The sequence below is a fragment of the Syngnathus acus genome, chromosome 6 (assembly GCF_901709675.1).
Source record: "Syngnathus acus chromosome 6, fSynAcu1.2, whole genome shotgun sequence".
NCBI lineage: Eukaryota > Metazoa > Chordata > Actinopteri > Syngnathiformes > Syngnathidae > Syngnathus > Syngnathus acus.
The window spans coordinates 13,640,077-13,653,835 of record NC_051092.1 but is presented as its reverse complement, the minus strand read 5'-3'; the positions used below and the strand labels follow the sequence as shown (position 1 = coordinate 13,653,835).

General features: G+C 41.2%; 4 protein-coding genes across 7 annotated transcripts; all 4 read left to right on the top strand.

The window, feature by feature from the left end:
• Window positions 1-199: 199 nt before the first annotated feature.
• galk2 (galactokinase 2) lies at window positions 200-2,633 on the top strand. Its single transcript, XM_037255156.1, has 10 exons — window positions 200-390; window positions 458-546; window positions 716-839; window positions 932-1,025; window positions 1,111-1,257; window positions 1,336-1,434; window positions 1,518-1,670; window positions 1,771-1,981; window positions 2,066-2,267; window positions 2,405-2,633. Exons 1-10 carry the CDS (start codon window positions 341-343, stop codon window positions 2,610-2,612), a joined length of 1,377 nt encoding a protein of 458 aa, XP_037111051.1. The 5' UTR covers window positions 200-340; the 3' UTR covers window positions 2,613-2,633.
• A 484-nt stretch (window positions 2,634-3,117) lies between these two features.
• On the top strand, window positions 3,118-3,874 carry nop10 (NOP10 ribonucleoprotein homolog (yeast)). The gene is made up of 2 exons (XM_037255163.1): window positions 3,118-3,306; window positions 3,488-3,874. The coding sequence occupies exons 1-2, from the start codon at window positions 3,253-3,255 to the stop codon at window positions 3,626-3,628; spliced, it is 195 nt and encodes a 64-aa protein (XP_037111058.1). The 5' UTR covers window positions 3,118-3,252; the 3' UTR covers window positions 3,629-3,874.
• Window positions 3,875-4,126: 252 nt separating this feature from the next.
• sqor (sulfide quinone oxidoreductase) lies at window positions 4,127-7,046 on the top strand. 2 transcript variants are annotated; one of them, XM_037255157.1, is made up of 10 exons: window positions 4,127-4,269; window positions 4,535-4,718; window positions 4,806-4,976; window positions 5,067-5,120; window positions 5,192-5,386; window positions 5,458-5,667; window positions 5,755-5,938; window positions 6,231-6,298; window positions 6,365-6,543; window positions 6,621-7,046. In XM_037255157.1, the coding sequence occupies exons 1-10, from the start codon at window positions 4,262-4,264 to the stop codon at window positions 6,676-6,678; spliced, it is 1,311 nt and encodes a 436-aa protein (XP_037111052.1). In that variant the 5' UTR covers window positions 4,127-4,261; the 3' UTR covers window positions 6,679-7,046. The 2 variants fall into 2 exon arrangements, with proteins under 2 accessions (XP_037111052.1, XP_037111053.1); XM_037255158.1 differs by having other exon boundaries at window positions 4,156-4,250.
• A 745-nt stretch (window positions 7,047-7,791) lies between these two features.
• ctdspl2a (CTD (carboxy-terminal domain, RNA polymerase II, polypeptide A) small phosphatase like 2a) lies at window positions 7,792-13,132 on the top strand. Of its 3 annotated transcripts, none has more exons than XM_037255155.1 (13): window positions 7,792-8,012; window positions 9,158-9,369; window positions 9,617-9,746; window positions 9,821-9,973; window positions 10,109-10,336; window positions 10,543-10,639; window positions 10,978-11,089; window positions 11,193-11,279; window positions 11,355-11,417; window positions 11,505-11,584; window positions 11,680-11,806; window positions 11,919-12,014; window positions 12,226-13,132. In XM_037255155.1, exons 2-13 carry the CDS (start codon window positions 9,184-9,186, stop codon window positions 12,289-12,291), a joined length of 1,425 nt encoding a protein of 474 aa, XP_037111050.1. In that variant the 5' UTR covers window positions 7,792-8,012; window positions 9,158-9,183; the 3' UTR covers window positions 12,292-13,132. The 3 variants fall into 3 exon arrangements, with proteins under 3 accessions (XP_037111050.1, XP_037111047.1, XP_037111049.1); XM_037255152.1 differs by having other exon boundaries at window positions 9,617-9,752; XM_037255154.1 differs by lacking the exon at window positions 7,792-8,012 and adding an exon at window positions 8,472-8,489 and having other exon boundaries at window positions 9,617-9,752.
• Window positions 13,133-13,759: the final 627 nt, after the last annotated feature.

The window sequence follows — 13,759 nt, the reverse complement described above, 5'->3', positions numbered from 1 at the left end:
AGATTCATGATAAAAACAGTGATTTGTATTTTGTCCTCCAAATAAACGATACTGAAGAAACTGATCGTGTCCCCATGATAACGTGCGTTTTGAATTGTGGGCAATGTAGTCCTATTGTCGACCGCCATGTTTGAAGTTCACAGTGACGTCATCGTTAGCGTCTCGCCTCCTTCATTCGATATCGTTTCCGTATTTGTACCGCTCATGTATTTTTTTAGCGCGTCGGCCCAAAACGCACGGTTAACAACTGATTCCGATTCAGCTGAATCAGCATCCGGTCAGCTGAACAGGACTTTGGGCTCCGTGTAACCCAAAAGAACATCCGTGATTTCATTCAAAAATGGCAACAAATCCTCCCAAATTCAAAGTTTCGGTCGTTGATGATGAAAGGTGAGTATCTGCAGTTACGTAAAGGCTAAGGAATTAAGGAAATGATGTTTGCTTTCTTTATATTTAGGCTGCAAAACTTGAAAAATACTTTTGAAAGACAGTATGGAGGATCACCTCTCTTCTATGCATGTGCACCTGGAAGAGTCAATCTCATAGGTAACTAACTTCAATGCAGAATGTAATGAACTCTATTGAATGATATAATTAAAAAACACTGTATAACATTGGATAAAAAAAAATTAAATATGCTTTGATCCCAGTATGTCTTTGTTTTATGGTTGACATTAAATTCTGCTTGTTTCCCTCATTTTCTTTTATATTACAGGAGAGCACATTGATTATTGTGGCTTCTCTGTGCTTCCGATGGCAATTGAACAGAATATTCTTGCTGCCGTCTCGTTAAATAATTCAGGGACGATCCAACTATCTAATATTAATCCTCTCTACAGGTGGGACTTTAAACCTTTCCATATGTGGGTAGTATACATGACCATCATAGACGGGATAATAAATATGAAATATGTCTGTTTTTATTCTGCAGCAATATCACAGTGTCCACCTCAGAGGAAATTGTTATTGACAAAAATAACCCAAAGTGGTATTATTATTTCCTGTGTGGAGTTAAAGGCATTCAGGTATGACATATGAACCTTGATCAGACTGCGCAATATAAACAAAAGGTCCAAATTTCACAAATTAAACCTCTTGTGTTCACAATAGGAGAAGTTTGGGATCGCACGTTTACAGGGAATGTCATGTGTCATCGACGGAAACGTTCCTCCAAGCTCCGGCCTGTCCAGTTCTAGTGCTCTGGTTTGTTGTGCTGGACTCATAACAATGGAGGCAAATCAGAAGTCCCTCTCCAAAGTAATCCATAATCGAATCATTCCAGAATACTATGATAACCAGCAGACGTGCTTAACAAACATCATCTTTGTATTTCAGGTAGATCTCGCAGAGACATGTACCAAATGTGAGAGCTACATTGGCACCGAGGGAGGCGGCATGGACCAGTCCATCTCAATCCTGGCAGAGAAAGAAACTGTATGTAAAAAGTCTTCACTCTCATGAATAAATATAGCAGGTCCACTCAATAGAATTTTTTTGTGTGATGTGCCCTCCAACAGGCAAAACTGATTGAATTTGGACCTTTGAGGACCACTGATGTCCCACTCCCTGACAGTGCTGTATTTGTAATTTCCAACTCATGTGTGGAGATGAATAAAGCGGCATCTTCTCATTACAACAGCCGTGTGGTGGATTGTCGGATCGCGACAAAGGTATGATGTCAAGGGAAGGTCTAATTTTTTTAAGAATCTGAAAAACATCTCGGATGTGTGGAAAGCCAACAAACATTTGCTTGTGTTATTGTGAGCACAGTTGCTGGCCCAAGCTAAAGGTTTGAACCAGAAAGAGTTTTTGAAGCTGGCCCAGGTGCCGACAGAGATAAATGCATCTCTGGAAGAGATGCTGGCACTGGTGGAGGAAGTCCTACATCCTGAACCGTACAGCCGAGATGAGATCTGTAAGATTTTGGGAATCACCTCCCAGCAGTTCTCCACAGAGTTGCTTAGTGCTAATACTCAACACGGTGAGCAAATAAACAGCAGAAAGAATGCAACAAAGACAAGCATGAATTTGATTTCTTACTTTTTATTTTTTTTGTCACTCATAGTAACTCAGTTCAAGCTATACCAGCGAGCCAAGCATGTATACGGCGAAGCAGCACGTGTGCTACGCTTCAAGAACGTGTGTGACTGTGCACCTAGCGATTCGATGCAGTTACTGGGTGACTTGATGAACCAAAGCCACGCGAGCTGCAGAGATCTTTATGAGTGCAGCTGCCCTGAACTGGACCAATTGGTGGACATTTGCCTGTGAGTATAAAGTCTGACCTAATCTCCAAAATACAATAGAGGTCTTGAGTATGCATTTTCTATAGATCGGATGAAGAAGTCATCAGAACATATCAGTAAATGTCCTCACAGATTTTTTTTTTTTGCCATACTGACAGGAAATCGGGTGCTGTAGGCTCCCGTCTGACAGGAGCAGGTTGGGGCGGCTGCGCTGTGTCCATGGTTCACAGGGACAAAGTCCAGTCTTTCTTGCAAGCAGTAAGGAAAGCTTACTACCTCCCTGACCCACGAAGAGCAGCAATGGAAAAGCAAAGTTTGTTTGTATCAAAGCCTGGAGGAGGAGCTGCAATTTATTTTGAGAAATGATGTGTATTGTTATATACAGTATTCACTTGAACAAAAAAAGCAGAATAACAATAAGGTAGCAAAAATTTGAATTTATTCAGGCAAATGAAGGAAAACTTTTTTTAGACAATTTTTTTGCAATAAATGTTGTTTGTGCTATCTTGTCTTCTGGTCAGTATTTGATATACTTAAGGTGACAACTTCCGGGAATAAGTTTCTCCTTTGGCGTCTTATTCTATTTTTGTTGTAGAAATAAAAATTGAAAATAAGACTTTCGTTAGGCTTTCCATTACTTGTTGCAAATACAAGACAATCGAGCTGTATTTTAAATTTAGTGTTTATTTTTATACGAAAATCAAATAACCCTCATTTATTTTTAGATTATAAAATCATTTGCATTTGAACAGTATATTAACCAGTATAGAGCATCACTGTACAAGAATAAATGTTTTTCAGTGATCATTCCCCGATGAAACGAAATTCGATTCTAAAAAAACTCCCTTTCCCAGAATGCTTAGCGCCGTAGGGCTTCAAACCGGAAATCCGCTCTTGTTTTTAATCTGCTTGAAAAACGTGGTACGATTCGCAGTGTGCGGACTAATATAAGGGAAATTTGCTGTTGTCCCTGCTGTTTGTTATTAGTCCTTTGCTGACTGGCGACATGTTCTTGCAAATTTACCTCGACGATAATGGGGACAGAGTCTACACTTTGAAGGTATGTTGTTTTTCGTCATATTATTAGCAGCTAGCATTACCCAGTCAAATCTCTGGAGCCTGTTGTTAGTGTTATTTTGAATCCCTTAATATTTCTTCTCAGACCAGTTTCAGGTCAATTTATCACTGGGCTGTTTCTTAAAATTGTAATTAACTAACCTTGTTTTGTTCCCGATTGACAGAAAGTGGCACCCAATGGCCAGCCTACCTGCTCGGCCCACCCAGCCCGCTTCTCCCCAGACGACAAGTTCTCTCGACACCGGGTGACCCTGAAAAAACGCTTCGGACTTCTGCTCACCCAACAGCCTCGACCTGTTCTGTGAACGAGATCAGATATGGAGGGATATCTGGAATGCATAGAAGAGAAGGAAACGTTAAATCCTTATCACGCCAGGACTTGTCCCAAATTCTACTCCTGCAAGTGTGCTCTGTGATGTTCACATTGCATTGTCCCTTTGTAATAATTCCTTGTTTTTTGTTTTTTTTAAGACATTTGATTTTGTGTTGAAGGTGTCCAATAAACACCCAGAGATGAGAACAGTTGGAATAAACACACGATACGACAAATATGTGGTCGTTCATGTTAAATTATTTGCCTCTGCTATGTAAAGTGAACCTGTGGTCAAACGTAGAAAATGAAAACTAACACTGCTGTCATAGATGGATAAACACATGACTTGATTGTGTCTCATGTATTTCATTCACTTAGTATCACATTGATGAGTGTACATTTTTTAAGATTTTGCAATGGTAAAATGAGGACCCAGTAATACGAGACCACTTCCCACATTTATATGCCGGTGTCGCATCTGATTGGTCGATAACTTGAGGGGGCGTGACCCTGGTGCCAGTCAGGGGAAGTGTTGAAAGTTCATTTTGGAACGCTCAAACCCGACGTGACGTAAATACTGTGTAGATCGTGGCCGACAACCGATTGTAGCAAACGTAGGTACCTCATGCCAATGTAAGTATGATACAAGCTTTTTCTAGTCAACCTCAATTTCGGCGTGTACCTGCCTGCTTATCGGTATAAATGTTATTGCGCATTATCTCGGAGCCACACAATAAGGAGTGGCAAACTGTTAAAATGCGACAATTTTGTGAAATTGAATGTCATGTCACGAATGACGTCGCCATCAACGACCCTTGCATTAGCTGAGATGTGGCTAACTTCTAACCTTGGCCTTATACATGCATCAAATGATATGTCATTGTCTTCATTGGAACAGGATGGCTGCTTTCCGTGGTTCTGTGGGCTTTTGCGCCTCTCGTCTTCACACAAGCAGTCGTTCCTCTGCAAAACAGCATTACAAAATGTTGGTGCTAGGGGGAGGAAGTGGAGGAATTGCAATGAGTGCACGCATGAAGAGGATGCTGGGAGCTGAGAATGTGGCAGTAGTGGAACCTAGTGAGGCAAGTACAACTCATGACTGAAAATAATTATTCTTAAGATTTTTTTTATTTTACTATCATGCAAATCTTTTTTATTTGACTCTTCAGATGCATTACTACCAGCCCCTGTGGACTCTGGTTGGGGCCGGTGCTAAAAGTTTAGCTACATCGGGAAGGCCCACATCAAGTGTTATGCCATCAGGTGTCAAGCTGGTGAAATCTAAAGTTGAGGAAATAAACCCGGATGCAAACACCGTGCGCACTGATGATGGGTCTGAGGTATGTTTGTGTTACTAAGGCTGTAAAGTTGTTCAGCGTGCAAGCATTTGTTGTCATATTTAATGAGGTGACCTTCGTTCCCAATTGCAGATCTCTTATGATTATCTGATTGTTGCTCTTGGTTTGCAGCTTCATTTTGAGAAGGTGAGGGTCTGCTTTTTATTATTTGATTTTTTTTACTTGTCAGCAATATGCCATCCACTTTATGTCCTCAGATTAAAGGTCTTCCTGAAGGATTTGAACATCCAAAAATTGGATCCAATTATTCACTTGAAACTGTGGACAAAACTTGGGCGGCCTTACAATCCTTTAAAGAAGGCAACGCTGTATTCTCTTTCCCAAACACACCGGTTAAATGTGCTGGAGCTCCACAGAAGATAATGTACCTCTCAGATGCTTTCCTCAGAAAGGTACGGGAATTTTGCACATCAGTAAAACTGTGTTTGTATTGTTAATTCTTTTATGTGTGTTTCATGTTAAGACAGGAAAGCGGGCAAAAGCAAATATCATTTACAACACTTCGCTTCCTGTGATATTTGGGGTTAAGAAATATGCTGACTCACTTTGGGATATTGTCAAACAACGGGATATCAATGTGAACTTGAGGCAAAACCTGATTGAAGTGCGTGCGGACAAACAAGAAGCTATCTTTGAGAATCTTGACAACCCGGGTGAGACGACAGTCATTCAGGTAAGTCGTTTTCAATGCAACAGCACAACAATTCTATTGAATTTACTTTACACATTTCAACCAAATCTTTTTTTTCTTTTTTTTAAGTACGATATGCTTCATGTTACCCCACCCATGGGACCCAACTCTGCGATAAAAAGCAGCCTGCTGGCCGATGAGGGCGGCTGGTTGGATGTCGACAAGGACAACCTTCAACACAAGAAGTACCCAAACGTGTTTGGGATCGGGGACTGCACAAACTTGCCGACTTCCAAAACGGCCGCTGCTGTCGGTAAGACGTGATGTTGTGTAAGCACTAAACTGCCGTGTCTGAGTCATGATTCTTCTACCCATTTGGTTAGTGTTAAACCTGACTCCAAACTAGACATCTGAGCTTCACTACATAAGAATTACTTTGAGGAATGTTATCATGAGCTTTTCTGTTTACATTCCACGCATGCATTTAAGATGTGGCTTGATTGTGAGAGGCCATGTTATGTGTTTGGATGTTTTTCCCCATCTGAATTTCTATTTTATTTGTCAGTTTTTGTCATTTATTCAGTTTATATGGTTTCTTGTTTTAGCCGCACAGTCTGCTGTTTTGAACAGAACCATCAAAAAGATTTTGAAAAATGAGAAACCAGATAAAAAGGTAATGTATTGCTCAATGACAAAAATATATTTTTACCCTCAACACTTATATATAATCACCTTTTAGTATGATGGCTACACATCATGTCCGTTGGTTACAAGCTACAACACGGTTGTTCTGGCCGAGTTTGACTACAATGGTGAACCACTGGAAACGTTCCCCATCAACCAAGCCAAGGAAAGGAGACTCATGTACCACATGAAAGCTGACGTGATGCCCCACCTCTACTGGCACGGGCTCCTCACGTACGTTTATTCTTCCCCAATTAACGATTATATAACCTTTTGATTCTTTCTTATTTGTGTTAATGTGTCATATTCAGGGGCTTATGGGGTGGACCAGAACCATACAGGAAACTCCTGCATCTTGGGATGAAGTGATTCCTGATGATGAATGATCAGTGGGGAAAAGCCGCTTTTACTTTACAGGACATAAGATTTAGCTTTCATATCGCTGACGAATAAAATGGCCTTGCTTGATTGTATTCAGATTCTACTAAAGACAGCATAATATTTGTTTCATACAGTTTAACTTGCAACGTGTGGATTTTGTCCAAGTTGTGTTAATGTACGTGAATGTTAAAAACGGAACATTAGTTAAATTTGCTGGATCGCAGTTGGACTTCCTAGTGTATCGCAATGTGTTTCTACGCCAAACTATGAATGTGAATGAAAACTGACTCAAAGTTTCTTAGTGGTTTTCCTTTGTGAGATTATAGTAAGTAAAGTATTAGAAACTGAAACATTAACATGTTATTTTATGTATCTCTGAAGACAGCTACGATGGGCTCCAGCGCATCTGCAACACTTGTGAGCGGTTCATTTAACGGGTGGATTATTTTTGAAAGCCTGGCGATAAAACAAAAAGTCAAGTAGGTCTTTATTCACAACCAAGCCAAGAGCAATTCGTGCTAAGGTGACCTTAGTAAGGTGAACGTGACACGGTGGACAAGTGGAGATAAAAATCATAAATTGTGCTATTTATTGCTGACAATTGTATCTAAATAATTATTTATCAGGGTGCTATGAATAATATTTGTTACTATTTCAGTGCTGTGTGGTGGGGGGGAAAAAGGATGTTAAAGAGGACAACGAATTTGTTCTGAAATCTTTTTACTCCTTTGCCACCCAGTGGAAGGAATTATGTGGTTCTGCTGTTTTGAGTGAAAATCCGCACAAAATTTACGTCAATTGAAATGCATTGGTCAAACATTAAATTCTCCAAAGAAAACAAATAAACCCCCAATATGTTTTTTTCCACCGAAAAAAGGGGATTGCCACCTACCAAAAATACATATATTGTGGGGGGAAAACTGTCAATAGGTGAATCCACTATACCTCGCTTTGTTCAGATTAATATTTTTATTCCTGGTATTTTTTCCCCCTCTTCTTTCGATTTCTCGTGTTTTTGTTCTGTTGGAAGCCGTGTCCGCGGTGCGCTCGTTTTCCTGTCTTCTCCACGCCACGTTTGTTCGCGCGCGCGCATGTCGCATTCTCGCGCGCACTCGCGTATGTTTGTGATGAGGAGGAGGCGGGAAATGGCGTCCGTAGACATGGTCGATCTGTGACTACTAACCACCGAGAGACAGCCACAGACGCCAGTGGGCAAGCAGCGAGCGTTCGCGCCGACCTCTGGCGGGCGCCGTTGCGGCTTCTCGGCCGCAGAGCTGAAAACGCCGCGGGACGTTTTTGGAAGCGTTTCGTCCGTTTTTTCTGTGAGTACAAGTACAGCGTCAACATGTGTGAGCCGTGAAGTGTTTGTGGCTTCGCTTAGCTTGTCTGCTAGCTAGCTGCTAGCCAGCAAAGGGGGCGTAGTCTAATGGCTGAAAATAGCCGTGAATCGAAACAAAACGATGCCAGACCGTAGCTCGGGGGAATATTGTTGTTTTCACTGCCAAGTCAATGATGCGTTAGCCTGCTAAACACACGTTCGAAATTACCCACGTCTCCGTAATGTCATCGTTTCCTTCTCGTTTTGTTAGCATGAAAGCTAACAGTGGCTAAACGTAAGCGACGGAACTGATCGGAGGAACCTGGCAACGTTGACATATTTACGGAGGAACAGTGAAAACAAGGCTTGTATTGTCGCGATCTCGTCCACGTTCCACTGGCGGCGATTGTCCGCGTCAAGTTATATATCGGCGGGCTAACGTCAACCATTGGTGACGTCTCTCCTGTCCGAATGTTTTATGGTGAGCGCATTCGGCGGTGCTGTTCAAAAGCACATTTCGAAGACGTTCGGCTCGGATGGTCGCGAGTTAAAGTGACCACACATCACATTAAGCACAATTGGCAGGTCAATTACAGAATTGATCCTCAGTGGTTGTGGTGTAGACATAAGTGAGCAACATGAGGGAATGTTGACATCGGCTGCGCCGCAATGCAAGCAGATGAGTTGCCGCAAATGATGTGGGGAGAACCTTCAACTCATTATTTCCCAACCTCCAAAACTTTAAATGTTAAAAATAAAACTGACATACGTTTGCATCAAAACACCGAGGTTATAATAGTTGGGAGTTTTTCATCAGGTTTGATATTTGCTTTTGAAATTAAATTAGTTTCTAGAGCAGGTTTGTTAATGTTCAATGCCACATCTCCATAAAATGCTTGAATCAGAGTAAATATGTAAAAACAAATGGACCTTTTGTTTAAAAAAAAAAAGAAATCCATTTATCACAATCCCAACTGGATAAGGATGTCGCTTATATCGAGTTCTGTTCAAATGGAGATGTTTGAGGATAAATTACCCATGTTATTGTAAACGTGTGAAATAATGCAAGAAAAAAAAAGAAAGTAACTCCCTTTTAAGTAACTTTTTTTTCCCCCAGTCTAAATGAAAATTTTCAACATCTCTTGGCAGATCCTTCTATGTGATGCCAGAGCACAATGCGGCTGAGAGCGCGTAAAGCTTCTCAGCAGCCCACCTTAGGCCGTCGAGCCCCTACGTCTCTGGCCAAAAGGAAACACTGTACAGTGGCGGCGTCCCCACTAAGAGGCCGAGGCAGGATGCCGAAGAATGAAGCGGGCCTCTTGTCCACCATCAAGAAGTTCATCCGGGGCGACCCTGTCAAGGTAGGCCTAACAATAAACAGAACTGACTTGTAATGAAGCTTTCAAGTAGTCTACCAATTAGCCCATAAAAAAAAATCAAAATTTTGGAACAAAGTGATGCCGCCGCTGTAAGGTGCTGGAAAAACATTTAAAGTGAACGCCACTGAATTGGAAATGTTTCCTTGGTGAGGGAACGTGGTCCTGTATTGAGAGATGAAAACTGTAACAAAAGGTTTTGTATCATCGTACCCGTTTTTATATTCGACAGGTGGAGCCGAATATTCCTGCCAAGAGGAGTCGTATTAATTGCAGCGCTAAAAGTGACCTCATCACGTCAGCACCACAAACGCGAGGCCTTGCCAACAAAACCGTCTCTAGAGTTTGCCGAAAAAGTCCAGGTAAAGGTACGATATTGTTACATGCAACCTTTTGCCACAAAGCAATATGCTGAATGTTTTGTTTTTTTCCCCAGTAACAGATACAGTAACATGCAACAGCAAACCCTTAAAACCAAACGGCAAACTCGAAGCTTCAGTTGAGGCGACGAGCAGTCCTCCGCACACAACCCTCCTAGGAACTATCCTCTCTCCTGTTTTCAACTTTTTCTCACCAGCAACCAAAACTGGTAAAACACCCACACATCATTACATTTCCTGCTCGTGTAATTTCACACTTGGCTAGTCACTCTTTGTATAGAAACGGTAATACATACATTTTCCACAAGATGTCTTTTTGAAGAAAATTGCCATCCTTTATTTAGCCACTCCTGGTTCCGACTCTCCGGGCCAAGCTATGGAGGCAGAGGAGATCATGAAGCAGCTAGACATCGAGCAGGCCGAGGAAATGCCCAGCAGCATGCTCACGTCCTCCGATGGAATCACAGCTTGTCATGGCGCCCCGCCGTTGCAGCAGAGACTCCAGATGAGCACTGACTCCACCGTGGAGGACGCTGAGATTGTGACTGAAAGTGACATGCCCTCGTTAACAGGTACCATCAGCTCGAACTCCTATGTAAAGAACACCAACAGTGCCATCTAGAGGAGTCCAAAAATAAAACACCTGGTTCACAAAGCAAATTTGAAGCTTAATTTTCTCACCACAATCATATAGTTTATCATCTCAATAAATGTGTACATTACCTTTATTTTAATATTTAGGCACATCATAAAAAATGTATAAATCTATCTCCCACAGCTCCTCCTGGTTGTTTGCCTGATGGCAGCTATCCACACACGTTACCCCCCGCCCCCACAGAGCCGTCATACGAGGAAGACTGGGAGGTATTTGACCCGTAAGTGTGCGCACACACACACTAGTACACAAATAATGAGCTGCCAAGTAAAGATATCTAATAAATATAAAAGCGGAGCTTCGGGGTCAGGGATGTTATGCTCCTAAATTACAATGCTTGCTACATAAAAACAAAGAACCACTAGACACCAGCAAAAGCAATTTAGAGATCACAGATTAAGATTTAAATAAATTTGCCACCTATCAATTGCCACTAAGGTTGGATTTACACTTCATGGTTCAAAAATGTCTTGCTCTCAACAACAAGCACCAACGCCATGCATCCTCGTCACCTTCCAAATGTAACTGTCCTTTTTTTGGTGGCGTCTTACTTTGAAGGTACTTCTTCATCAAGCACGTGCCACCGTTGACAGAAGAGCAGCTGACACGCAAACCAGCACTACCTTTGAAGACGCGCAGCACGCCCGAGTTTTCACTTGTCCTAGACTTGGTAAAAAAAAAAAAAAAAAAAGCCAAGGACTCTTTTGCACTTTGTGTCCTCTTAGAAAGTGAGTAGTCACTGTGTATGTTTTTTTTTTTTTTTTCTTCCCCAGGATGAAACCTTAGTTCACTGCAGTTTGAACGAACTGGAAGATGCTGCACTGACGTTCCCTGTGCTCTTTCAGGATGTAATCTACCAGGTAAGAACTCTCTCAAACTAGCTATGTGTCCATGTTTTAGTCTTTGTTGCTGTTAACCCATCTCCCTGAATGTAGGTGTATGTGCGATTAAGGCCCTTTTTCCGAGAGTTTCTGGAGCGCATGTCTCAAATGTATGAGGTGAGGTTTTCTTTTCACTCCACACAAACGGGGATTTGACTTAACTCAAGCTGCTCTGGGTTTAACAATTACATTTTGTCATTGCAGATTATTCTCTTCACGGCGTCAAAGAAAGTATACGCTGACAAGTTGCTCAACATCCTCGATCCCAAAAAGCAGCTGGTCAGGTCAGTGAAGTAATAGTGGGAGAAAAAAGAGCCAAAAATATGTCTTCATATTTTTTTCCTCAATGGTGAACATATTTGTGTGTGTGTGTGTTTAGACACCGTCTTTTTCGTGAGCACTGCGTGTGTGTCCAAGGAAATTATATAAAAGACCTCAACATTTTGGGACGGGATCTTTCCAAGACAATAATAATCGACAATTCACCACAAGCTTTCGCCTATCAGGTAATAACTGTGTCTCATCAAATTGTGTGTCAGTGATTGTGGTTGTGGTCCGAAAGCAAGGGCACAACAGTACAAGTTGTTTTGAGAATTGTGCGCTCGTGTGTATTATCAGCTCTCTAATGGGATCCCAATCGAGAGCTGGTTCGTGGATCGAAATGACAGCGAGCTTCTCAAGCTGGTTCCTTTCCTGGAGAAGCTGGTTGAGCTGGTAAGAGTTCACGCAACATATTCTTGTGTTTCTTTAGCACCACCTAGTGGCGTCAATTTTCCAAGTGAAGACGATTACTTCTTTAAACTCTTTTGCAAGGGGCCGTCAATTAGTGTTGGATTTTGGCAAAAGGGCTAACGTGGGTTAACAATACTTTTTTTTTTTTTTTTTTTTTAACTCTATCTGCTTCATGTCACGTCGATTTTGCTAGAACGACGACGTCCGACCGCACATCAGAGAGCGCTTTCGCTTGCACGACCTCTTGCCTTCAGACTGAGCAACTGGCTTCCGCCCCCTGCACCGCACCCTATAAGGGAAGGATGTAGTCAATGGATTTCTCGATAAACTCCATATTGACATTATTGTTTTTCTATTAGGAAAGAAAAAAAAATGAAAAAAAAGAATGAAATTGATGTTTTTATGCAGAGACACTCTTGACAATGTGACTAAATTGCTCACTGCAGCGAGCTCGCTTCTTTGGAGGTGTTTTGTCCGCCACTTTGGATCGACAAAACTGAATGTGTTTGTGTTTGGCCAGTCAAACTTGTATTATAGTTACTATTTTCTTGTAAATACATGTACAGTTTTTTTTTTTCCCCTTCAAATTTTTTTTTAAGTTGAGATTTTAGTACGGATACTTTGGCTCTGTTGTGTTTTTATTTTTTAAAGAAAAAAAGATTAGTGTTATGTTTCCAGTATGCCTGCTTTACTTTTGTGATGCTTTACTCCATTACATGCAGTTGTCTGTTTAAAAGGTGCAGTTAAAAAAAATGTTCTGAGACAATATTTTAAGGTTCTGTATTGTAAGATAGACTAGACTTTTAACTAAATACAAAGCCATAATGGCCACTCCCACATTTGCCATCTTGATGGTCCATGATAATGACGACAAAGGGCATTAACATCCAGCTCATTTGAAAGATGTCATTCCTCAGTTTGAGGAGGAGGGGGGGGGGAGGGGGGTGACACCAGCCATTGCTTTGAATTCCAGTTTTCTGGGACATCTTTTTGATGTTGGCGTTACAAACAAGTTTTGACTCTTGAATGATCAATCATGATGTATTCAGTGTTATTCAATGGTTTTTCCATGAAAATAAATATGTTTTTATAGGACTCCATACCTGGATAGATGATGAAGCACTTTTCGTTTGCGTCTCGATCCAAGGTTCTGTGTACAGATGTCAGCTTCATGACATTGGCATTTTTATGTGCCACATTGTGGAGTTGCCCTCTTTGGAAGAGATGGTGCGTGTGTTTATATCAGTGCAAGGGGGAAAAAATAATTTTAGTGGACAGGAGAAAAGGAAAGATATCCTGTACATCTTTTCCAGTTTCAAAAAAACATCACAGTACATGAGCCGAATTTTATTTTCATTACCGTTTTCAGTGTGTTACAAGACATGATTACAATAGCTTATTGCTACCAGTAAGTGCTTTTTTTTCCCAATATAAGTTTGGAAATAACCACTCAATTATTACAATAGGCTTCTTTGCAGGAAGACTTTACTCTCAGACAGTTACGTTCGCCGACAATTAGTTTCATTGATCATAGTCCTTGTACAATAGAATACAAAATTTGCGGTGCAATAAAAACACCTAAAACATACTGTGAGAATGATTCATTGGGGTTTGCAAGCCGGCAGCGAGATTTGAGTCTGTTACTCCCTTTTGAGAGGACACAATTGTCTTTACATACTGGTTAGCAGTGGTGGGAAGTAACTAAGTACAAATACGTCATTACTGTA

Bases quoted from the DNA above. Each gene is read 5' to 3' on its own strand.
- galk2 (XM_037255156.1), top strand. From the start codon at position 341: ATGGCAACAAATCCTCCCAAATTCAAAGTTTCGGTCGTTGATGATGAA. The intron at 547-715 runs GTAACTAACTTC...TTTATATTACAG, and splicing joins TGGAAGAGTCAATCTCATAG to GAGAGCACATTGATTATTGT. The intron at 1,671-1,770 runs GTATGATGTCAA...TTGTGAGCACAG, and splicing joins ATTGTCGGATCGCGACAAAG to TTGCTGGCCCAAGCTAAAGG.
- nop10 (XM_037255163.1), top strand. From the start codon at position 3,253: ATGTTCTTGCAAATTTACCTCGACGATAATGGGGACAGAGTCTACACT. The intron at 3,307-3,487 runs GTATGTTGTTTT...CCCGATTGACAG, and splicing joins ACAGAGTCTACACTTTGAAG to AAAGTGGCACCCAATGGCCA.
- sqor (XM_037255157.1), top strand. The intron at 4,719-4,805 runs GCAAGTACAACT...TTGACTCTTCAG, and splicing joins CAGTAGTGGAACCTAGTGAG to ATGCATTACTACCAGCCCCT. The intron at 6,299-6,364 runs GTAATGTATTGC...ATCACCTTTTAG, and splicing joins ATGAGAAACCAGATAAAAAG to TATGATGGCTACACATCATG.
- ctdspl2a (XM_037255152.1), top strand. From the start codon at position 9,184: ATGCGGCTGAGAGCGCGTAAAGCTTCTCAGCAGCCCACCTTAGGCCGT. The intron at 9,974-10,108 runs GTAAAACACCCA...TCCTTTATTTAG, and splicing joins CTCACCAGCAACCAAAACTG to CCACTCCTGGTTCCGACTCT. The intron at 10,337-10,542 runs GTACCATCAGCT...TATCTCCCACAG, and splicing joins TGACATGCCCTCGTTAACAG to CTCCTCCTGGTTGTTTGCCT.